This window comes from Oncorhynchus mykiss, chromosome 25 (genome assembly GCF_013265735.2).
Source record: "Oncorhynchus mykiss isolate Arlee chromosome 25, USDA_OmykA_1.1, whole genome shotgun sequence".
In the NCBI taxonomy this organism is placed as follows: Eukaryota; Metazoa; Chordata; class Actinopteri; order Salmoniformes; family Salmonidae; genus Oncorhynchus; species Oncorhynchus mykiss.
This window is the reverse complement of record NC_048589.1, coordinates 19,513,060-19,537,514: the sequence shown is the minus strand read 5'-3', so window position 1 is coordinate 19,537,514 and position 24,455 is coordinate 19,513,060. Positions and strand designations below refer to the sequence as shown.

The 24,455-nt window shown below is 43.2% G+C and overlaps 1 protein-coding gene across 3 annotated transcripts in view; it reads right to left on the bottom strand.

Annotated features, from left to right (window-relative positions):
* Positions 1–19,724: 19,724 nt before the first annotated feature.
* Positions 19,725–24,455, bottom strand: part of LOC110505526 (RAS guanyl-releasing protein 1) — a 29,045-nt gene continuing 24,314 nt past the window's right edge. For 2 of the 3 annotated variants that reach the window (XM_021584802.2, XM_021584801.2), the window contains exons 11-17: positions 24,337–24,441; positions 23,971–24,080; positions 23,409–23,553; positions 23,107–23,143; positions 22,441–22,575; positions 20,826–21,205; positions 19,725–20,683 (exon numbers count right to left, since the gene is read on the bottom strand). In XM_021584802.2, coding sequence (XP_021440477.1) covers positions 20,543–20,683; positions 20,826–21,205; positions 22,441–22,575; positions 23,107–23,143; positions 23,409–23,553; positions 23,971–24,080; positions 24,337–24,441 — 1,053 coding nt within the window. In that variant the 3' untranslated portion in view covers positions 19,725–20,542. The remainder of the gene's footprint in view (positions 20,684–20,825; positions 21,206–22,440; positions 22,576–23,106; positions 23,144–23,408; positions 23,554–23,970; positions 24,081–24,336; positions 24,442–24,455) is intronic. The other variant, XM_021584803.2, reaches the window with a different exon arrangement.

The following is a 24,455-nucleotide window of genomic DNA, read 5'->3' as shown; positions in this document are numbered from 1 at the left end:
AAAAAAGAAAAATGTATTTCTTCAACTCTCTGCTACTGCACAGGGTTCCTTTGGCCATCATTAGAACTTAATGAACTAATTTGAATAATTTAGGGAATGTACTTCCCTAAATCAGAGCAGTTTGAGTACGGTATATCCTAAGGACATTGCGGCATCCATCATGAAACACCATTGGTGACACCATTCTGAAATGTCAGAAAAGCAAAGAAACCTTTTTGCCCGTCAAGAACTGAACCCAGACAGCTGTCAGTACAGGGTCTGCTACAATCATTTCATCACTGTTAAGTCAAGCTGTTGTGCTAACCAGGTGTTAACAACAACACTTAGTTAGACAAAATTAGCTAGCTAGATAGCTTGTAGTCTAAAGCAATTTTCCACCTTTAAAGTTCCCCTTGATAACAAGGGATTGCATGCATCTATCATCCCATTTGCAGACTAATGTAAGCCTACTATTCCTAATGTGATGAGTAGATTGGATAGTCATAATTTAGCATATCACTGAGCGTGTAGTGTCATCGGCCTGTAGGAGAGATGTTTACTTCCATTGCACGGGAAAAATGTGGCATTTGAGAAACATTGTATATACTTCTACTACACTTTATATGACTGGAGACATTATCCAAATGTATTTTAATTAGGCCTACTTTGCTGACACTGACAACAGATCATTAAAAACGACATTGTCTTGAATGTAACCATGTAATCTAGGCCTATGAAAAGGGTCATGGCTAGATATGATCCAGTTTTTGTCAAATTAACTTCAAAAGTCACTTTTTTTGCATTTTAGCTAACCCTAACCCTTTTCCTTACCTTAACCTAATTCTCCTGACCTGCTATGTTAATTCTCATTGACTGCAGTGTAAATTCTTCTAATCTGCTACGAAAATGTTAAATGATGTTAATCTGACAAAAGATGGATCCCTTCTAGCCATGACTATGAAAGGGGGAGAGATAAATTGTACAATAGGTCCATATAGCCTGGAGCCTAACCTATTGTACAATTTATGTCTCCCCTTATTGTACAATTTGTGTCTCTCCTTTACAGTTGGCACTATGCATTGGGACAGGTAGCGTTTTCCTAGCATCTTCCAACCCAGATTAGTCTGTCGGACTGCCAGATGGTGAAGCGTGATTCATCATTCTAGAGAACACATTTCCACTGCTCCAGAGTCCAATGGTGGTGAACTTTTTCACCACCCCAGCCGACGCTTGGCATTGTACATGGTGATCTTAGGCTTGTGTGCCGCTGGTTGGCCATGGAAACCCATTTCATTAAGCTCCTGACAAACAGTTTTTGTTCTGATGTTGCTTCCAGAGGCAGTTTGGAACATTATAGTGAGTGATACAACCGAGGACAGATGATTGTTACATGCTAAGTGCTTCAGCAGTCGGCGATCCAGTTTTGTGAGCTTTTGTAGCCTACCACTTTGCGGCTGAACCGTTGTTGTTCCTATGCGTTTCCACTTCAAGATAACAGCGCTTACAGTTGACCGGGGCAGCTCCAGAAGGGCGGAAATTTGAGGAACTGACTTGTTGGAAAGGTGGCATCCTTTGATCCATCCTTTGCATCCACTTGGCAAAGCGGGTGGGGTTATATCCTGCCTGTTTGGCCCTGTCCAGGGGTATCATCGGCCGGGGCCACAGTGTCTCCTGACCCTTCCTGTCTCAGCCTCCAGTATTTATGCTGCAGTAGTTTATGTGTCGGGGGGCTAGGGTCAGTCTGTTATAACTGGAGTATTTCTCCTGTCTTATCCGGTGTCCTGTGTGAATTTAAGTATGCTCTCTCTAATTCTCTCTTTCTTTCATTCTCTCTCTCGGAGGACCTGAGCCCTAGGACCATGCCTCAGGACTACCTGGCATGATGACTCCTTGTTGTCCCCAGTCCACCTGGCTGTGCTGCTGCTCCAGTTTCAACTGTTCTGCCTGCGGCTATGGACCCCTGACCTGTTCATTGTGATTACTATTATTTGACCATGCTGGTCATTTATGAACATTTGAACATCTTGGCCATGTTCTGTTATAATCTCCACCCGGCACAGCCAGAAGAGGACTGGCCACCCCTCATAGCCTGGTTCCTCTCTAGGATTTGGCCTTTCTAGGGAGTTTTTCCTAGCCACCGTGCTTCTACACCTGCATTGCTTGCTGTTTGGGGTTTTAGGCTGGGTTTCTGTACAGCACTTTGATATATCAGCTGATGTAAGAAGGGCTATATAAATAAATTTGATTTAATTTGAGGGTGCCACGTTGAAAGTCACTGAGCTCTTCAGTAAGACCATTCTACTGCCATTGTTTGTCTATGGAGATTGCATGCCTGTGTGCTCAATTTTATACACCTGTCATTAACAAGTGTTGCGAAAATAGCCGAATCCACTAATTTGAAGGGGTGTCCACATTCTTTTGTATACATAGTGTCACGGTGAGTGAATGAGGACCCAAAAGCGAATTAACTTAACAGAGCTTCTTTAATAACCAAACATAGGTAGGTTCAGACAGACCGGCAGATTCCGACAGGACAGGACAAGGTTACAGCAAACATGACGATAGTCTGGTTCAGGCATGAAACACAACAAACAAGAATCCGACAAGGACAGGAACAAAAACAGAGAGAGATATAGGGACCTAATCAGAGGGAAAAAGGGAACAGGTGGGAAACGGGGTGAATGGGTAGTTAGGAGGAGACAAGGAACAGCTGGGGGAAAGAGGGGGAGAAAAGGTAACCTAATACGACCAGCAGAGGGAGATAGGGTGAAAGGAAAGGACAGAAAGACACAACATGACAATACATGACAGTACCCCCCCACTCACCGAGCGCCTCCTGGCGCACTCGAGGAGGAAACCTGGCGGCAACGGAGGAAATCCTCGATCAGCGCACGGTCCAGCACGTCCCGAGAGGGAACCCAACTCCTCTCCTCAGGACCGTACCCCTCCCAATCTACGAGGTACTGGTGACCACGGCCCCGAGGACGCATGTCCAAAATCCTGCGGACCCTGTAGATGGGTGCGCCCTCGACAAGGATGGGGGGGGGGGGGGGGGGGGGAGACGAGCGGGGGCGCGAAGAACGGGCTTGATACAGGAGACATGGAAGACCGGGTGGACGCGACGAAGGTATCGCGGAAGAAGAAGTCGAACTGCGACAGGATTAATGACCCGAGAAATACGGAACGGACCAATGAACCGCGGGGTCAACTTGCGAGAAGCCGTCTTAAGGGGAAGGTTCTGAGTGGAGAGCCAAACTCTCTGACCGCGACAATATCTAGGACTCTTAGTTCTACGCTTATTAGCAGCCCTCACAGTCTGCGTCCTATAACGGCAAAGTGCAGACCTGACCCTCTTCCAGGTGCGCTCGCAACGTTGGACAAAAGCCTGAGCGGAGGGGACGCTGGACTCGGCGAACTGAGATGAGAACAGCGGAGGCTGGTACCCGAGGCTACTCTGAAAAGGAGATAGCCCGGTCGCAGACGAAGGAAGCGAGTTGTGGGCGTATTCTGCCCAGGGGAGCTGTTCTGACCAAGACGCAGGGTTGCGAAAAGAAAGACTGCGTAAGATGCGACCAATAGTCTGATTGGCCCGTTCTGCTTGACCGTTAGACTGGGGGTGAAAGCCGGAAGAGAGACTGACGGAAGCCCCAATCAAACGGCAAAACTCCCTCCAAAATTGAGACGTGAATTGCGGACCTCTGTCCGAAACGACGTCTGACGGAAGGCCATGAATTCTGAAAACATTCTCGATGATGATTTGTGCCGTCTCTTTAGCAGAAGGAAGCTTAGCAAGGGGAATGAAATGAGCCGCCTTAGAGAACCTATCGACAACCGTAAGAATAACAGTCTTCCCCGCTGACGAAGGCAGTCCGGTGACAAAATCTAAGGCGATGTGAGACCACGGTCGAGAGGGAATGGGAAGCGGCCTGAGACGGCCGGCAGGAGGAGAGTTACCGGACTTAGTCTGCGCGCAGACCGAACAAGCAGCCACGAAACGACGCGTGTCATGCTCCCGGGTGGGCCACCAAAAACGCTGGCGAATGGAAGCAAGCGTACCCCGAACGCCAGGGTGGCCGGCTAACTTGGCAGAGTGAGCCCACTGAAGAACGGCCAGACGAGTAGGAACGGGAACGAAAAGAAGGTTCCTAGGACAAGCGCGCGGCGACGGAGTGTGAGTGAGCGCTTGCTTTACCTGCCTCTCAATTCCCCAGACAGTCAACCCGACAACACGCCCCTCAGGGAGAATCCCCTCGGGGTCAGTGGAGGCTACTGAAGAACTGAAGAGACGAGATAAAGCATCAGGCTTGGTGTTCTTAGAACCCGGACGATAAGAAATCACGAACTCGAAACGAGTGAAAAACAGTGCCCAACGCGCCTGACGCGCATTAAGTCGTTTGGCAGAACGGATGTACTCAAGGTTCCTATGGTCAGTCCAAACGACAAAAGGAACGGTCGCCCCCTCCAACCACTGTCGCCATTCGCCTAGGGCTAACCGGATGGCGAGCAGTTCGCGGTTTCCCACATCATAGTTACGTTCCGACGGCGACAGGCGATGAGAAAAATACGCGCATGGGTGGACCTTGTCGTCAGAGAGGGAGCGCTGAGAAAGAATGGCTCCCACGCCCACCTCTGACGCGTCAACCTCGACAACGAACTGTCTAGAGACGTCAGGTGTAACAAGGATAGGAGCGGATGTAAAACGATTCTTGAGGAGATCAAAAGCTCCCTGGGCGGAAACGGACCACTTAAAGCACGTCTTGACAGAAGTAAGGGCTGTGAGAGGAGCTGCCACCTGACCGAAATTACGGATGAAACGACGATAGAAGTTCGCGAAGCCGAGAAAGCGCTGCAGCTCGATGCGTGACTTAGGGGCGGGCCAATCAATGACAGCTTGGACCTTAGCGGGATCCATCTTAATGCCTTCAGCGGAAATAACAGAACCGAGAAATGTGACGGAGGAGGCATGAAAAGTGCACTTCTCAGCCTTCACAAAAAGACAATTCTCTAAAAGGCGCTGGAGGACACGTCGAACGTGCTGAACATGAATCTGGAGTGACGGTGAAAAAATCAGGATATCGTCAAGGTAAACGAAAACAAAGATGTTCAGCATGTCTCTCAGGACATCATTGACTAATGCCTGAAAGACAGCTGGAGCGTTAGCGAGGCCGAAAGGAAGAACCCGGTATTCAAAGTGCCCTAACGGAGTGTTAAACGCCGTCTTCCACTCGTCCCCCTCCCTGATGCGCACGAGATGGTAAGCGTTACGAAGGTCCAACTTAGTGAAAAACCTGGCTCCCTGCAGGATCTCGAAGGCTGAAGACATAAGAGGAAGCGGATAACGATTCTTCACTGTTATGTCATTCAGCCCTCGATAATCTATGCAGGGGCGCAGAGACCCGTCCTTCTTCTTGACAAAAAAAAACCCCGCTCCGGCGGGAGAGGAGGAGGGGACTATGGTACCGGCGTCAAGAGCTACAGACAAATAATCCTCGAGAGCCTTACGTTCGGGAGCCGACAGAGAGTATAGTCTACCCCGGGGGGGAGTGGTTCCCGGAAGGAGATCAATACTACAATCATACGACCGGTGTGGAGGAAGAGAGGTGGCCCTGGACCGACTGAACACCGTGCGCAGATCGTGATATTCCTCCGGCACCCCTGTCAAATCACCAGGCTCCTCCTGTGAAGAAGAGACAGAGGAAACAGGAGGGATAGCAGACATTAAACATTTCACATGACAAGAGACGTTCCAGGAGAGGATAGAATTACTAGACCAATTAATGGAAGGATTATGACAAACTAGCCAGGGATGGCCCAAAACAACAGGTGTAAAAGGTGAACGAAAAATTAAAAAAGAAATGGTTTCGCTATGATTACCAGAAACAGTGAGGGTTAAAGGTAGCGTCTCACGCTGAATCCTGGGGAGAGGACTACCATCCAGGGCGAACAAGGCCGTGGACTCCCTTAACTGTCTGAGAGGAATGTCATGTTCCCGAGCCCAGGTCTCGTCCATAAAACAGCCCTCCGCCCCAGAGTCTATTAAGGCACTGCAGGAAGCTGACGAACCGGTCCAGCGTAGATGGACCGACAAGGTAGTGCAGGATCTTGAAGGAGAGACAGGAGTAGTAGCGCTCACCAGTAGCCCTCCGCTTACTGATGAGCTCTGGCTTTTACTGGACATGAAGTGACAAAATGACCAGCAGAACCGCAATAGAGACAGAGGCGGTTGGTGATTCTCCGTTCCCTCTCCTTAGTCGAGATGCGGATACCTCCCAGCTGCATAGGCTCAGCTCCCGAGCCGGCAGAGGAAGATGGTAGTGATGCGGAGAGGGGGGCAACGGAGAGCGCGAGCTCCTTTCCACGAGCTCGGTGACGAAGATCAACCCGTCGCTCAATGCGAATAGCGAGTTCAATCAAGGAATCCACGCTGGAAGGAACCTCCCGGGAGAGAATCTCATCCTTTACCTCTGCGCGGAGACCCTCCAGAAGACGAGCGAGCAAGGCCGGCTCGTTCCAGCCACTGGAGGCAGCAAGAGTGCGAAACTCAATAGAGTAGTCAGTTATGGATCGATTGCCTTGACATAGGGAAGACAGGGCCCTGGAAGCCTCCTCCCCAAAAACAGATCGATCAAAAACCCGTATCATCTCCTCCTTAAAGTCCTGATACTGGTTAGTACACTCAGCCCTTGCCTCCCAGATTGCCGTGCCCCACTCACGAGCCCGTCCAGTAAGGAGAGATATGACGTAGGCGACACGAGCAGTGCTCCTGGCGTAAGTGTTGGGCTGGAGAGAAAACACAATATCACACTGGGTGAGGAACGAGCGGCATTCAGTGGGCTCCCCAGAGTAACACGGCGGGTTATTGATTCTGGGCTCCGGAGATTCGAAAGCCCTGGAAGTGGCCGGTGGATCGAGGCGGAGATGGTGAACCTGTTCTGTGAGGTTGGAGACTTGGGTGGCCAGGGTCTCAACGGCATGTCGAGCAGCAGACAATTCCTGCTCGTGTCTGCCTAGCATCGCTCCCTGGATCTCGACGGCTGAGTGGAGAGGATCCGAAGTCGCTGGGTCCATTCTTGGTCGGATTCTTCTGTCACGGTGAGTGAATGAGGACCCAAAAGCGAATTAACTTAACAGAGCTTCTTTAATAACCAAACATAGGTAGGTTCAGACAGACCGGCAGATTCCGACAGGACAGGACAAGGTTACAGCAAACATGACGATAGTCTGGTTCAGGCATGAAACACAACAAACAAGAATCCGACAAGGACAGGAACAAAAACAGAGAGAGATATAGGGACCTAATCAGAGGGAAAAAGGGAACAGGTGGGAAACGGGGTGAATGGGTAGTTAGGAGGAGACAAGGAACAGCTGGGGGAAAGCGGGGGAGAAAAGGTAACCTAATACGACCAGCAGAGGGAGACAGGGTGAAAGGAAAGGACAGAAAGACACAACATGACAATACATGACACATAGTGTATGTAGCTCAACGATATGTAAACAATATGTGAGTTAAGCTATTCTCTGCTTCAGATGCACAATGTCAAGGAGTGCATTGCGAATGCCCATAAGGCTAATGTAATCATACTGTAGGTACTGTAGGCCTATGGCCGCATTGGCGTTGCGTGCCATTATCAGCTGCAAAATGGGTTCACATGACAATCAAATAAAACTAATTGGATAGCTTACAACTGAACAAAAAGGTAGGTAATGTAATATTCATTTGAGAATACAATACAGACAAATGACATATTCCCTTATCCTCTTTATTGCAGGATTGTGAGCTGTGACACTAGTTCATCTTGAATAATAGTTTTAAGTTATTAAAACAAGTTTAAACACTTCATAGAATCAACACTTTATTTTTTATAATTTCAAATTTAACCTTTATTTTACTAGGCAAGTCAGTTAAGAACAAATTCTTATTTTCAATGACGGCCTGTTCAGGGGCAGAACGACAGATTTGTACCTTGTCAGCTCAGGGATTTGAACTTGCAACCTTTCGGTTACTAGTCCAACACTCTAACCACTAGGCTACCCTGCCACCCCAGGTAGCCTAGTGTACAAATGTACAAGTAAGCTAACTCATATGTAGAGGTTAGACATATTAGTAACAAGTAGGCTATTATCACTAAAGCATAATTTCAGCCGAACAAAAAAAAGTCAATACCAGAGGTGACCAACCTCGTTCCACTGATCACAGATCTACTGGGGGAGCAGACTTCTGTTCCAGCCCAGCAATAGTACACTTGATTATCAACTAATTAGGTTTGATAATGTGAATCATGTGTGTTAGTGCTGGGCTGGAACAGAAGACTGCACACCCAGCAGGGTTAGCCTGCTCCAGTTGTAATAGGTTTATACATTGTGTGTGACTTTTAAAATGTATTTTTGTTTAGAAGATTTGCTAACATAGGTACAGTACACATATAATCCATGGTATACAAGGATTTACCCTTATTCTCTTGGGACATTCATTGGGAACTCCTTATCTGCAGACAGGATTTCACGGCTCTATGTAATCGAGGAAAGAAAACATCACAAAGAAACAGGCTGCATTATTAGACAGCCCTGAATATTATATTGCTATATATCTCTGTCCTCATACAGTCATTTTTCTCACTAGAGATTGGAACTGGAGATGTCCTCCCACAAAGGTACCTGCCCTATCCACAGTAGCCTATTCTCCCTTCTCTGACAGTTGGAACTTCTAGCTAATCATTTCACCCTCTTCCATGGCTGTTAGCTAGCTAGCTACCTAGCAACAAATGTATTTCAATTTACAACAATAAAAACATTAAGATAATATTAGCTAGCTAGCTACCTAAGTTAGCTAGCTGGTAATATTTAATTCACTTGGCTAGCTATACAGTTTGTAAAAAAAAACGAAAATTACATTAGCAGCTCATTTGAGTTAGCCTGCACACAAAGTTCCTGTAGCTATCATTTTCAAAATATATTTACTTAATTGAAAATAGGTTCTCCCACTGCCTCAGTTTTCTGGGACATTAGAAAAACAAAATAATGGGCAATCTTCCCGAAGTTTCCCGTGATAGCAAAATGCAGCCAGCCATGTGGATGATTGAAGGACTTCCACCAGACTGACTGATCTTCAACATGGCGCTTGGTGCGGTTGCTTGGTGATTTGTGATACAACTGCAAGCCCTCTATAGGGACCATAATGGGATATTCCTGGACCTGTCTGCCATGCCTCAACATATAGTTCAACTCTCATCCTTCTCTGCTTTTTGTCTATACCATCTCATGGATGGATGGATCTTAATGTGTATGAATTATGATTTATAGTTCATTTTCAGTCTGAAGGAGGTGGATGACACCATAATAATCAACTACCCATTTATTTGATTTTTTTTGCAGATTCTGTTGTTATTTTTTTACCTATATTTAACTAGGCAGGTCAGTTAAGAACAAATTATTATTTTCAATGACGTCCTACCCCGGCCAAACCGACGCTGGGCCAATTGTGCGCCGCCATATGGGACTCCAAATCATAGCCGGATGTGATTCAGCCTGGATATGGCTGTCTTTGGGTTCCAACATTTCAATGTAATTATAGATTCCTTAGAAGGTTACTCAAGGGAAAAACTAAAGTAGGGTGGTTGGTTGGGGTGAATGGGTAGGCGTATAACGCAAATGTCAAGCAACCCAAAGGTTGCGTGTTTAGCTAATTAGCAACTACTTGCTACTTTTTAACTACTTTGCAAATACTTAGCATGTTATCTAACCCTTCCCGTAACCCTTTAACCTAACTCCCAACCCTAACCTCTAACCTAGCTAACGTTAGCGTTAGCCACAACAAATTGGAATTCCTAACATATCATGTCGGCTTATTATATATATCATGTTGTAACATATTGTACAAATTGCAATTGGCAACATATCATATGAATTGGATGATGGACATTTACAAATTAATACATACCATACGAAATGTAACATGTCATACCAATCGGAGTGTTCCAGGTTTACATTTACTATCTTACATCTACCCCGGAGTCCAGATTGCATTAATTAAAAACCTCCCATTCCCCACATGCTGTCCCCTGAGTTTAATGAACTGTCTGTTCACTCTGTCCCTCTTTTTCCAACTCAGCCATGTTATTGGAAATGATCCTGCGAGGAGACTGGCTGTGACTTTCCCTGAGCTAGGTGTCACATCCAAATAGAAGTAAATCAACTGTCAGCAACATTAAGCCTGCAGGCTGCACAGTCTCAGAGTGCTCTGCTCAGAGCAGCTGTAGTCGTGATTGGAACTCCTCTGCATGTGTTTGCATGGGCTATGTTATGCTTCCACTGGGCGACAGTGACACTGAGACTGGGGGGGGGGGGTGAAGATGTTCAATGTCATCTCAGAGAAATATACCTCCTATTTGCTATGAACTGATTGGAGATATGTTCTTATTTTCCTGTTCAGTAACAGTATAGAGTACATGGTACAGATGTCGGAACTTAACTTGATCACTCCTTTGTCAGGGAGAATTTTCCTGCTGCATCAGGAAATTCAAATGAGCCTTGTGATTCCTTGAACATGTACAGTTCTCTTTCTCTCCATCTGGAGGCAGTCAAGTCATTGGGATCAGGCCTGCTATCAAAATAATATTATCTCTTGCTCGCTCAAATATTAGGCCTGGGTCCTATTACCGCAACATTCAAATGTATCTGAAATGGAGCCATACCCATCAACAACCATAGTTTTATATAGCTCAATAACACAAATAGTGGTGTCCACTAGGCTACGACATATAATTGTGAAGTTTATTCTAAGGTTACGAATGAACTGTCAAAATTGAAGTCAGTCGTGGCCTGGGGTGGTCTAGAGGTTAGGGCCGCTACCTTCAGGGAGCACATGTAGACCTACTGTGTCGGTGTGGGTTCAATTCCAGCCCACGCCCTTCTGGCATAAATAACATAATCCCCCTGATTTACTTGATATAGATTAACATTTTAAATATGGAGAGTGCAGGGATATTTTACCCTTACCTTGATAAGAAATGACCATACCAGACACTTTTGGATAACAATAGTAGGAAACAAATAAATTAACAGTAGGCTACACCAACGATAGTTTCTGTTCATACAAACTGTCAAGTAAATTGCCACAGTAGATTTGCCATGGTATTTCTATTGTACGGAATGCTTGTCAAATAGATAAATTGCCCGTAGTCTGCTAAAAAAGGACTAAGTTGTTCCGATGACAATACCAACCATGGGCGAACATATCTTGAAAGGCTTTGGTTAAAAGCAGGACTGAGGATGAGAGGAAGAGGCAAAGTGAGAGGGCTCATTCTCTGCTAAATCTGTCCAGAATAAGCCCAATGCGTTTCTATGGGTTTAATATGCAGACCTAAGCTTGTCACCTGCCTTCCTGCCTTTGGGACAACAACTCTCATTGTTAGGCTGGAGACAGGAGCATCTCCTTTTCATGCTTACTTGAGTAGTTTCTAAAGAGGGCTACTTTAACATTTACTTGAGTAAATTACAGTATTTTTACTTGAATACAGATTTTCAGTACTCTACCCAGCTCTGAAAATTCTACATTGCCTAATTATAAAATGTGGGCGAGCATACACACTGAGGGAAAGTTTTTCGTTCTACAGTAGGCCTACAGCTGTCAATCAACTGATGGCACAAATCAGCTGGTATTCTGGTAAACACAAACAGTAGCCTATTATCGGTTTTCACACCTTTCACTATGTGACAATGGATAGGCTAACGGGTAGCTTACAACATGTAGCCTATTGAAATATAATCAAATAACAAGGGGCCTTGCGCTAAATTCACCCGCACAGCTGATCTTAATTGCAACCATTATTAGTCACATAATTAAACCAATCCCTAAAAGATGATGTCGGTGTTACCTTAGTCAAAGATCTGTATATAACTGCGACAGCAAACAAAAATAACAACTTAGTCCAAATAATTTATAATTATAATTTATTATTTAAGCCTGTCAGCACCATCCTGCAGAAGTCACCCAGTACAGGCGTGTAATCATTACTCCGATTCTGTTGCAAATCGTCTGAAACCGGAAACGGAAAACGCAAACAAGAGTTTCTATTGGACAACTTCAGGTAGGTCCCTCCCTGTTTCGCTCCGTTTGCTCTGTTGCTCTGATTGGTTCTTAAACAGTAAATGTTTTCCGTAATAAATACACTTCAATAAAGACTAACGTCAAACGAAGTCCGTAGGCTGGACAGTTTCAATTATGGTCTTATTCAAAGTTGACTTAATATCTATCAATGTGCTCAAGTTCATAAAAAGGTAAATGGTACTCAGGACATTGGAATAATTTTACAATATCAATAGCATTCATGAAAATGTATTTCACAATATAATTCTAAGTACATCACGTGATGGTGAATGCATACTTAAAAGATTGACAACACGTGTTATGTTTAATTTTACACAAGAGAATGAAATATCAGGTAAGTGTGCATATCAGACATATTTCAGCATGGAATATGACGTCAAGGTAGGTATTCAGGTAAGAATCATGTAAATTACAAATCATCAAACAGTGCAGATATCTGCTGCTACTCGATGTTTATTATCTAGGCATAGTCATATATTACCCCGACTGTACCAGCTCACATTGACTCGGTACCCCGTATATAGCCTCGTTATTTTATTGCATAACATTTTTAACTTTAGTTTATTTAGTAAACATTTTTGTAACTTATTTTCTTAACTGCGTTGTTGGTTAGGGGCTTGTAAGTAAGCATTTTACTGGAAGGTGTTGTATTTGGCATATGTGACTAATACATTTTTATTTGATATCAGTTGCCATGGTCAACTAACTCATCTTTTTCCTTCTAAGGTAGGAGTTACCCTCCAACCTCCTCTTCCAACCTCTCCTTTCCATTTTGAAGGGTATTTTCTTTTCTTGGCTGGCCCATTCTCCTCCCCCCTCGGTTGTGGCGCTACAAGCTGTAAATAAAATACATCATTTTGTATTTCTAGTACATGGCACAAAAAGCTTACCGAGATGATACACTGTATGACTTGTCATAAAAACAGCAACATTTAGACACACGCACACAGAGAGTGGGAGGATGCTGCGCTGGACTGACCAGTTGATCATCTTGCTAATGTTAGCTAACAGTAGCTACATGGTTAACACTGCAGCTAAAGCTAGCTAGTTTAACCAGCTTATCTAGTGGCAACCTAACGCGATAGCTATTACCACACACATCTGATTCATCATCTGTTCACTCTTTATGCCAATGACAAGGTGGCTAGTTAGCCAACAAGCAGAGATCATACACTACTGGTCAAAATATTCAGAACATCTACTCACTCAAGGGTTTCTTTATTTGTACTATTTTCTTAATTGTATAATACTTGTAAAGTCCTCAAAACTATGAAATAATACACAGTGAATCATGTAGTAACCAAAAAATGTGTTATATTTGAGATTCTTCAATAGCCACCCTTTGCCTTGATGACAGCTTTGCACAATCTTGGCATTATCTCAACCAGCATAATCTGGAATGCTTTTCCAACAGTCCCGAAGGAGTTCCCACATATGCTGAGCACTTGTTGGCTGCTTTTCCTTCACTGCGGTCCAACTCATCCCAAACCATCTCAATTTTGGTTGAGGTCGGGATTGTGGAGGCCAGGTCATCTGATATAGCACTCCTTCACTCTCCTTCTTGGTCAAATAGCCCTATTTCAAAATATATTTAATTGGTCAAGGGGTTGTGAATTGTTCATACAGACATAAAATATCATATTTTACATGATTTGATCATTTAAATCACAATTTGGATTGTTTTCACCTGTCAGTGGGGGCTCCTCAGAGGATGAAGGGGAGGACCATCCTCATTGAATTTTAAAAAACATTTTTTAATAAACTTTTTAAAGTCATCCATTTTAAATTACATTATTAAATATTCACTCAACCAAATAATTGATTAAAACATTTTTTTGCAATTAAGTTCCACAATATCCTCAACAACACTGTAGTGTAACACCATGGTGTAGCTGGAGGACAGCTAGCTTCCATCCTCCTCTGAGTACATTGACTTCAACTTCAATACAAAACCTAGGAGGGTCATGGTTCTCACCTCCTTCCACAGACACACAGTAATTGTGACAACTTCCAGAGGACGTCCTCCAACCTATCAGAGCTCTTGCAGCATGAACTGACATGTTGTCCACACAATATAAGGATCAGCAAATTAATCTAGGACTGAAAGCATAAGCTACAGCTAGTTATCACTGCAGTGCATAACGTGGTGAGTAGTTGACGCAGAAAAGAGCGAAAGACAATAGTTGAACAGTTTTGAACAAATTCATTTCTTCCTAAGAGCGAGACAGATGTGTTGTGCATTGAAGTCCACAAGTGAAGTGGAAAGGTGAGAGGAGGGCGCAAAGATGCGAGAATGAATACAATGTGGCTGATATGAAAGTGAACTGTGTTTACGCATGATCAGGGGTGTATCTGTTAACATTTTTAAAAAGGAAGCAAAAGGAACGAAAACGGGGATAAACATACAGTTGAAGTCGGAAGTTTGCATAAACTAGTTTTAATGACGGCAACCTAAGTGTCCACTCCACACATTTCTTGTTAACAAACTATAGTTTTGGCAAGTCAGTTAGGACATCTACTTTGTGCATGACACAAGTAATTTTTCAAACAATTGTTTACAGGCAGATTTATTTCACTGTGTCAATTCCAGTGGGTCAGAAGTTGACATACACTAAGTTGACTGTGACTTTAAACAGCTTGTAAAATTCCAGAAGATGATGTCATGGCTTTAGAAGCTTCTGATAGGCTAATTGACATCATTTGAGTCAATTGGAGGTGTACCTGTGGATTTATTTCAAGGCCTACCTTCAAACTCCGTGCCTCTTTGCTTGACATCATGGGGAAAATCAAAATAAATCAGCCAAGACCTCAGAAAAAAATTGTAGACCTCCACAAGTCTGGTTTATCCTTGGGAGCAATTTCCAAATGCCTGAAGGTACCACGTTCATCTGTAAAAACAATAGTAGGCAAGTATAGACACCATGGGACCATGCAGCGGTCATACCGCTCAGGAAGGAGACGCATTCTGTCTCCTAGAGATGAATGTACTGTTGTGCGAAAAGTGCAAAACAATCCCAGAACAGCAGCAAAGGACCTTGTGAAGATGCTGGAGGAAACGGGTACAAAAGTATCAATATCCACAGTAAAACAAGTCCTATATCGACATAACCTGAAAGGCCGCTCAGCAAGGAAGAAGCCACTGCTCAAAAACGGCCATAAAAAAAGCCAGACTACCCTTTGCAACTACACATGGGGACAAAGATCATCATTTTTGGAGAAATGTCCTCTGGTCTGAAAAAACAAAAATAGAACTGTTTGGCCGTAATGAACATCATTATGTTTGGAGGAAAAAGGGGAATGCTTGCAAGCCGAAGAACACCATCCCAACCGTGAAGCACGGGGTAGCAGCATCATGTTGTGAGGGTGCTTTGCTGCAGGAGGGACTGGTGCACTTCACAAAATAGATGGCATCATGAGGTAGGACAATTGTGGATATATTGAAGCAACATCTCAAGACATCAGTCAGGAAGTTAAAGCTTGGTCGTAAATGGGTCTTCCAAATAGACAATGAGCCCAAGCATACTTCCAAAGTTGGGCAAAATGGCAAAAGGACAACAAAAACAAGGTATTGGAGTGGCCAACACAAACCCTGACCTCAATCCAATATATCATTTTTGGGCAGAACTGAAAAAGCATGTGCGAGAAAAGAGGCCTACAAACCTGACTCAGTTACACCAGCTCTATAAGGAGGAATAGGCCAAAATTCACTGGACTTATTGTGGGAAGCTTGTGGAAGGCTACCCAAAACATTTGACCCAAGTTAAACAATTTAAAGGCAACGCTACAAAATACTAATTGAGTGTATGTAAACTTCTGACCCACTGGGAATGTGATGAAAGAAACAAAAGGTGAAAAATCACTTATTCTGACATTTCACATTCTTAAAGTAAAGTGGTGATCCTAACTGATCTAAGACAGGGAATGTTTTACTCTGATTAAATGTCAGGAATTGTGAAACTAAGTTTAAATGTATTTGACTATGGTGTATGTAAACTTCCCAGTTCAACTGTACCTGAATTTATCCAATAGAAACTCTCATTTCCAACTGTTGGACTAATGATTATACCCTAGATCAGCTAGATGCTGGCAAGAGTGTGCAAGGCGGTATTGAATGTGTCACTCTCTGTCCATGTGTCACTCACTGTCTGTCGCCTCAGGATTGTAGCAATTAGGTTGTAGAAAACTCACAATGGTCTAGGGAAAATGTGAGTTATGTAGTAGTCTAAGCCTGCCACTGTTACATTATACTGGGTGAATGGAATATGAATGACAGTCATCCAATATGCTGTAATAGAAATAAGGCCATGCTCATGAACAACACCAAAAAAAGTCCATATTAAACGGCACCGAACGCCACTATCTGCAGTACCTGTCAAAAGTTTGGACACGCCATTTCATTCAAGGGTTTCTTTATTTTTACTATTTTCTACATTGGAGAATAATAATGAAGACTTAAACTATAAAATAACACAAATGGAATCATGTAGTAACCAAAAAAGTGTTAAAATATATTTGAGATTCTTCAAAGTAGTCACCCTTTGCCTTGATGACAGCTTTGCACACTCTTGGCATTCTCTCTGATGCAGCACTCCATCACTTTCCTTCTTGGTCAAATAGCCCTTACACAGCCTGGAGGTGTGTTGGGTCATTGTCCTGTTGAAAAATAAATGATAGTCCCACCAAGTGTAAACCAGATGGGATGGCGTATCGCTGCATAATGATGTGGTAGCCATGCTGGTTAAGTGTGCCTTGAATTCTAAATAAATCACTTAGTGTAACCAGAAAAGCACCCCCACACCTGCTTCACGGTGAGAACCACACATGCAGAGATCATCCGTTCATCTACTCTGCGTCTCACAAAGACACGGCAGTTGGAATCAAAAATCTCAAATTTGGACTCATCAGACCAAAGGACAGATTCCCACCGGTCTAATATCCATTGCTCGTGTTTCTTGGCCAAAGCAAGTCTCTTCTTATTATTGGTGTCTTTTAGTAGTGGTTTCTTTGCAGCAATTTGACCATGGAGGCCTGATTCACGATTGGCTGTGATTGGGAGTCCCATAGGGCTGCGCACAATTGGCCCAGCGTCGTCCGAGTTTGGCCAGAGTAGGCAGTCATTGTAAATAAGAATTTGTTCGTAACTGACTTACATAGTTAAATAAAATTCACGCAGTCTCCTCTGAACAGTTGATGTTGAGATGTCTGTTACTTGAACTCTGAAGCATTTATTTGGGCTGCAATCTGAGGCACAGCTAACTCTAGTGTACTTATCCTCTGCAGCAGAGTTAACTCTGGGTCCTCCTTTCATGTGGCAGTCCTCATGAGAGCCAGCATTTGATGGTTTTTGCGACTGCACTTGAAGAAACTTCCAAAGGTCTTGAAATGTTCCACATTGACTGACCTTCATGTCTTAAAGTAATGATGGACTGTTGTTTCTCTTTGCTTATTTGAGCTGTTCTTGCCATAAGATGGACTTGGTGTTTTACCAAATAGGGATACCTTCTGTATACCACGCTACCTTGTCACAACACAACGGATTGGCTCAAACGCATTAAGTAGGAAATAAATTCCACAAATAACTTTTAACAAGGCACACCTGTTAATTGATTTGCATTCCAGGTGACTGACTACCTCATGAAGCTGGTTGAGAAAATGCCAAGAGTATGCAAAGCTGTCATCAAGGCAAAGGATGGCTACTTTGAAGAATCTCAAAATATATGTTATACCTCAGTATACTTTTTTGGTTACTACATGATTCCATAGGTGTTATTTTATAGTTTTGATGTCTTCACTATAGTAGAAATGTATAATGTAGAAAATAGCAAAAATAAATAAAATACCTTGAATGAGTAGGTGTGTCCAAACTTTTGACTGGTACTGTATTTATCTAATATCTATGTAACTGTAAGGGATTTGGTCAAATGTAAAACAGTAGAAAGTAAGTTCCTTCCTTCAGAAATGACTTGAGTAAGAGTACAAATACAGCCCACTGAGAGTAACTATAAAGTACGAGTTCCTGAAAAAAGTCAAAGGGCAGTGGGCTGGATTCAAACCCATGACAACTCTGGCATATGTGTGATGGGCTCAGCAGCTATAACCACTGGACTACACAAGCATAGAGGTAGCTGCTAATTTATTCAGCCTATTTGTTGCCTTGAAAATATAAAAAGTTGTTAAAAAAAAATCCTAACGACAAATACATCTACCCCCTAGAAATATGTAAATGTATCTACAATTGATATGAATTCACATGAGCTGCACCATAGCCTGCACGTAGCCTACATAGAGACCCAAAGTGGAGGTGTCATAATACCCATAAAACCTTGCGGTCAAACAGAAATGGTTTCAATAGTTTTCCCACCATTTTTCCCCATAGGGGATTTTAGAAACACTTAAAATAAGGGCTGTGTTTCATGTAGGCTTACCCTGGCGTGACGTTAATATAACCGCAATCTCTCTTAGACAAGGTGACTTATCAATATGCACGTCTATATTTAGTCTCAGATTCGAAAATGCTAATTAGCATCAAAGACTACAAATCCCTGCAAGCTCCTGCACGTCATCTGTAGCTGACACCTTTGCTAACAGGTACTGTGTCAATTTAAAACGTTCGCAAGACAGGTCACAGAATTGTTCATTAGACATTTTGCCAATACATTCATGACTACATTTAGCTAACATTAATCCAGAGATTCTTACCTTTGCCTTGATTTGGCAGTCTTGTCCAGATCATGGCATTTGTAGTTTTTATGATGGTCACATTAGCACTTAATTAGCACTTAATCTTTGGGCTGTAAATACAGGCAAATATATTGATAAGTCACAGAAACCCCTCCGCCATTTCCTGGTTGCTAAAATTCTAATAGTTCGCCTAATATCAGTTTATGTGAAAAACAAGTACAATGATTATCTACACTATACGCTACACCACAGAAGACTAATTACCTACAGAGACCTCAGGTCAAATATAAATGCGAACACAGCACTAATTATGAGCAGCAGGCTATTGACCTACAAGGGACACAAAAGATAGGCACCAAATGTACACTGCTCTATCCTCTTGCGAAAGTTCTTTCTTTCGCTTATTATTTACTTATTATTATTATTAATGCCATATAGGTGGTCACAATCTCACCTGTTGACTGTAAAGGTGGAGCCTTATTGTTCCATTTACATTTTTGTCATTTAGCAGACACTCTTATCCAGAGCGACTTATAGTAGTGAGTGCATACATTTTCGTACCAAATCTCTGAAGGCGAGGGGGTCTGCCCCTTTAAGAGCTGGACTTTCTTCTTTTCCTGCTAAACTTCCCCATTAACCACCAACTGAGGAGGTAATGGCACTGGTTCACAGCTATTCTGATGAGGTTGAATAGAGAATGGCATTTATACAGCAAATAGTATAGTTACTGTGAGTGGTGCTTTCTATTTTAGCAAAGTTGACGAAAACAAAATAAAACTAAACCATCAAATCATTATGAAAGCAGGCAGAGTGGTAGGCTATGCTGATATTCTAGTGGGTTTAGTGACCCCTAGTGGAACTTATTTCACAGCTACTGTCAGTTCCATACTGTGAAGGTTCCATACTAATGAAGAAAAAATTGACACCCACCGAGTTACAAATCTCACCGAACATGATGAATAGAGAAAATGTCTTTATTATAACATCCATTATGACAGCAATACTGAGAGAGGACATCTTGAGAGAAACTACTGGTACAATGGCACCACAATATATGATATGCTTAGGTTATTTACATGGTACGTCATTGGTGAAACATCTAAAATTATGTTATTTGCTACTATGGACCGCACTGAGCTGATGAAATATACATAAGAATACTGTGGTTGAATGTAGTCTTTTTAGAAAATGTCTTCTTGCACCTACCTACATAAAGACTAAAACAATGATTTATCTATATCTATATCTACCTGTATTGTAGTGTTTTAACAATAAATATTGACAGTGACATTGAAATCACATGGATTTACAATATGCAACCTTGTTATTACTTAAGACAGGATAATAACTACACAGTACACCTGAATGAACTTGGCCAGTGTCCTGGCCATACTGTGTGGTATTATAATTGTCAGAGTCCCCAACCCAATGTCACACTGATTGGCTTTGTTCCATAATGGCTGGTACTGTGCTTTGACTGGCTGTGTCCTATTCAGGAAGGTACTTTCATTGGCTATGCCTCATAACCCCATATTGGCTGCAACTGGTAATTAGAGTGGCTGTATGTACCGCACTGTGAGGTACCCATGGCATAAAACAATGTGAGTAACAGTGTCTCCTCACAGGGACGTTTAGGTCCCTCTGTGTATCTTGATTGTGTGGCGCTGTGGTCCTTTAAGACAAACAGTACTGTCAGTGGCTCTGGAGAAAGAGGGCTGAGCATCACCTGTGATGTCATAGAGTGGGTGTGTCTGACCTGCTGAAGGGTGTTCCTGGCTAGGAGGAGGAGGATGAGTCCTCCACCACAGGGTGCAGGGCGTGCCTCTTCAGAAGTGTCTGCAGGATCTCTACCTCGCGCTGCGTCTCCCTCAGCTTCTTACGCAGCGTTTCGTTGTTCTTCTGAAGCTTCTGGTTCTCCTGAGAATCATTCACCATCATTGTTTATTTATTGGAATGTTTAACCTTGCATTCAAAACTCTAGAAATTTGAATATAGTACATTCAATGTACACAATTGAACACATATCAGTAACCCAGAGGTAGTGGTGTCTGAATCTCACCGTTTCCAGAGCATCATAGTTGGGTTTTAGATCTTCATCCGGCTCCCTGGGCTTTAGCACTGTAGAGGTTCTGTTCTCCCACTTGGCATAGGCCCGTTGTTTGCGTTGGGGCACCGGACTGGGGCATGGGGTGAGGGAGGGGGGTACGGGGGCCAAGAGAGAGGAGGGTACAGGGGCCAGGAGAGAGGGCTGTACTGGCTGTAGCCGACTGGGCTCTGGCGGGGAGGCAGGGGCGGGAGGGCCCTCTGTCTGGGTGCTACAGTGGACCCCCACAGGCATGGACAGCTTAGGGGGGAGCCTCAGATGGGAGGGGGGCGCAGAGTCAGGGCTCCAGTCCCTACATTCCTCTGACGGGTAGGGGAAAGGCCCCTCTTCTGAGCCTAGCACAAACAACACCATAAAGATAGTCAGTCAACTCTGATCTGTTCAATCCATTTCAATCAGTTTTCTGGTTTTGAAGTGATATGTTTGCAAACAGTCAATCTCATAAGGTTAAGGAAAAGTCAACTGAGTGTTTGTCTGACCACAGAAAGCACATCCAGTGTTACAGTAAGTGAGGCAGGTCCTTGACTTTAGAGAGCAGTATGACAGTCCACCACATAGGGAAACTACCCAGAAGCTGTGCTACTTTTCCATAAACTAGATTAAACCTGCTCTCTCACCTGCAAAGACATACCTTTCAAATAATGATTTGGGACTTTGTGTATTTGCAATATATGTGACTCCTGTCAATAATGGTTACCACATGGAATGGTATAGTTTAGGACTATCCAAGATAGGTTTTACTTTGCATACAGGTAGTAAGCACAAGTAGAGGGATATATGGGATGGCAGAGTAGCCTAGAGGTTAGAGTGTTGGACTAGCAACCAAAAGGTTGGAAGATCAAATCCCTGAGCTGACAAGGTAAAAATCTGTCGTTCTGCCCCTGAACAAGGCAGTTAACTCACTGTTCCTAGGCCGTCATTGAAAATAAGAATTGGTTCTTAACTGACTTGCCTAGTTAAATAAAGGTAAAATATTACTTCTAGACCTAGAGTGATGTATTACTTCTAGACCTAGAGTGATGTATTACTTCTAGACCTAGAGTGATGTATTACTTCTAGACCTAGAGTGATGTATTACTTCTAGACCTAGAGTGATGTATTACTTCTAGACCTAGAGTGATGTATTACTTCTAGACCTAGAGTGATGTATTACTTCTAGACCTAGAGTGATGTATTACTTCTAGACCTAGAGTGATGTATTACTTCTAGACCTAGAGTGATGTATTACTTCTAGACCTAGAGTGATGTATTACTTCTAGACCTAGAGTGATATATTACTTCTAGACCAGCAGATGGCGACCTTCTGCTGCCTTAGATTTCTAGCACAACTAGCAATCACAACTCTGGTTGGTTACTGTTACACTACATGTGGTTCATCACTATTTTGGTAAATAATTTAGTATGTGTGATTAAAAATATATAAAAAATATATCTTGCTTATATTTGTGCTATTTCACACATGAATACAGTGTAAATTGGAAATGTGTTGTCCACCTGAGACACCCTCAGAGAGTGGGATCACGGCACAAGCATATTTACTATGCGTGTATGTGTGTATGTCCCTCCTCACCTTCCGGCCCACCTGTAGTGCCGGGTGTGGAGCCGGGTGTTAGTGGACCTTCAGAGGTGCTGCTGCCTTTGGCATTCTTCTTACACTCAAACGCCACCTGGTCCTTACACAGCCTGTGGCAGTTCATCCCACAGTCTGTGAACAGGCCAAGAGAATGCAGACAACGTGTAAGAGCAGGCAGAGGTGGAAAGGAGTTTTTTTTAAATAGATTCTTGTATGGTCATGTTGGGTTGCACAGAGAATGCATGTTTTTGTTTTGTTGTCAATAGCACCCTACTAGATAATGTAACTTCCGTTCCCCTCGGTTGCCTAATGGTGCCTGTGGAACAGAACAGTTTTCAGACCTTTGTGTGCATGTTGCCATGCAAACAGCGTGTTTCTGACTGTTTCAAGGGGAAGAGAGTAAAAGGTTGTTTTGTGGTTGTGACTTTCATGTGCTGCAGGGTTCAGCTAGCAGTCTGCATGATAGAAACCACACAATGCACCTTCTCAAGATAGCTACACATTACCTGCTCCTCGCAGTCTCCCCATTATCAGCAACCTCTGCTAACATTGTATCCTATCAACAATGTACTGAACTGTAAACTACGTGCAGAATAACATTTATGCAAACATGATGTAATATTCCAGTCTAGACGCAGCAACAATAAAACATAATATAATCACCTCTGCATCTGTAGCCTTGTTTTATGACGCCCCACAACTGTTATGGAAAAGAGGAATTTGAAAAGGTTGTTTGGAGATAACAGAAGTAATGCATATTTAAGAATGAGGAATATGCATGTTTAAATAGTCATTTAAAGCCGTAACAGCATTGCTATTGTTGATGAGTATGCTATAACTAAGCCCCAGAGTCTTTCCTGATCAGGCGACAACTTCAGGAAAAACTCCTGCCCATACTAATGAGACCGACAGCTAAGCTAAAGACAGATCAGGACATAGTGCTGTAATGTACTGTCTTGACTTACGAATCCAGAGCAATTGTCACAGAAGGTGGGCTTCATGTAGGTGGTCTCCTGAAAGTTGTGGACAAAGCCAAGACCCAGCTTGGAGCAGATGACACTAGCGCGCATGAAATAGGCTGTGATCTCCTCTCTACTGATGAGGCCTTCCCTGGAGCAGGACAACACAAAGCATATCTCATGTCAACAAACTGTCTCATAAGAAATGTTATGTTTGCAATGTACTGTATGTACTATATTGGGCCTAATTTCATACTTCTATATGTCACATTGAAATAAGAGGAACCAAAACTAGCAGGTTTCCTTACTTCACTTCAACAGTTTCACTCCACCAGCTAACTGGTTAAGAAGTTTGTGATTTAACCTCAGTTGACCACAGTGAGAGTTGACTGCTGAGACATATGGCTAGCTGATACTTATGTTGATATTTCTGTTTCCTGTAGCTACATGCCCAGATTCCACTTTAGTTTCCTTTCTCTGCAGTTAAAAATGAGCCCATGCTGTTAGTGTGAACTGTCAAATGTGCCAAAGGAGAGCCCATGCAGCCACAACGGAACCATATACATACTTCTCTTTGTCCATAACACAGAAGGAGAATGGAAAGCTAGCAGCGATTTTCTCAAAGTCTCCTTGAGAGATGTAGCCATTCTCATCATGGTCATAGTTTTTAAACACGGACTGTTGAGGACAAGAGACACAAGACATAGTAATGAGATACACGAAGCACAATAGATCAACTGGAAAGAGTTCTGTTCAGTTTGATCTGGTAGAGTATTAAAACTACAACTTTCAGAGAAATAATGTATGTAGTATACATTAATGGAAATAACATAACGGTCATGACAAAACAATATTTAAAACATGATTTACTGCTTTTATGAAACAGAATACAATGCTTATGTCTATATTCCTTCCCTTGGTATTGTCAACTCACATCCACCATTCTTTGCACATGTTTGCTGATGGTTTTGGGGTCAGGTTTTGGGGCCACTCCTGATGCCCACTCCACAACTACTGGAGGTCTAGATGGGGTGGCTGGCTGATGTAAAACAA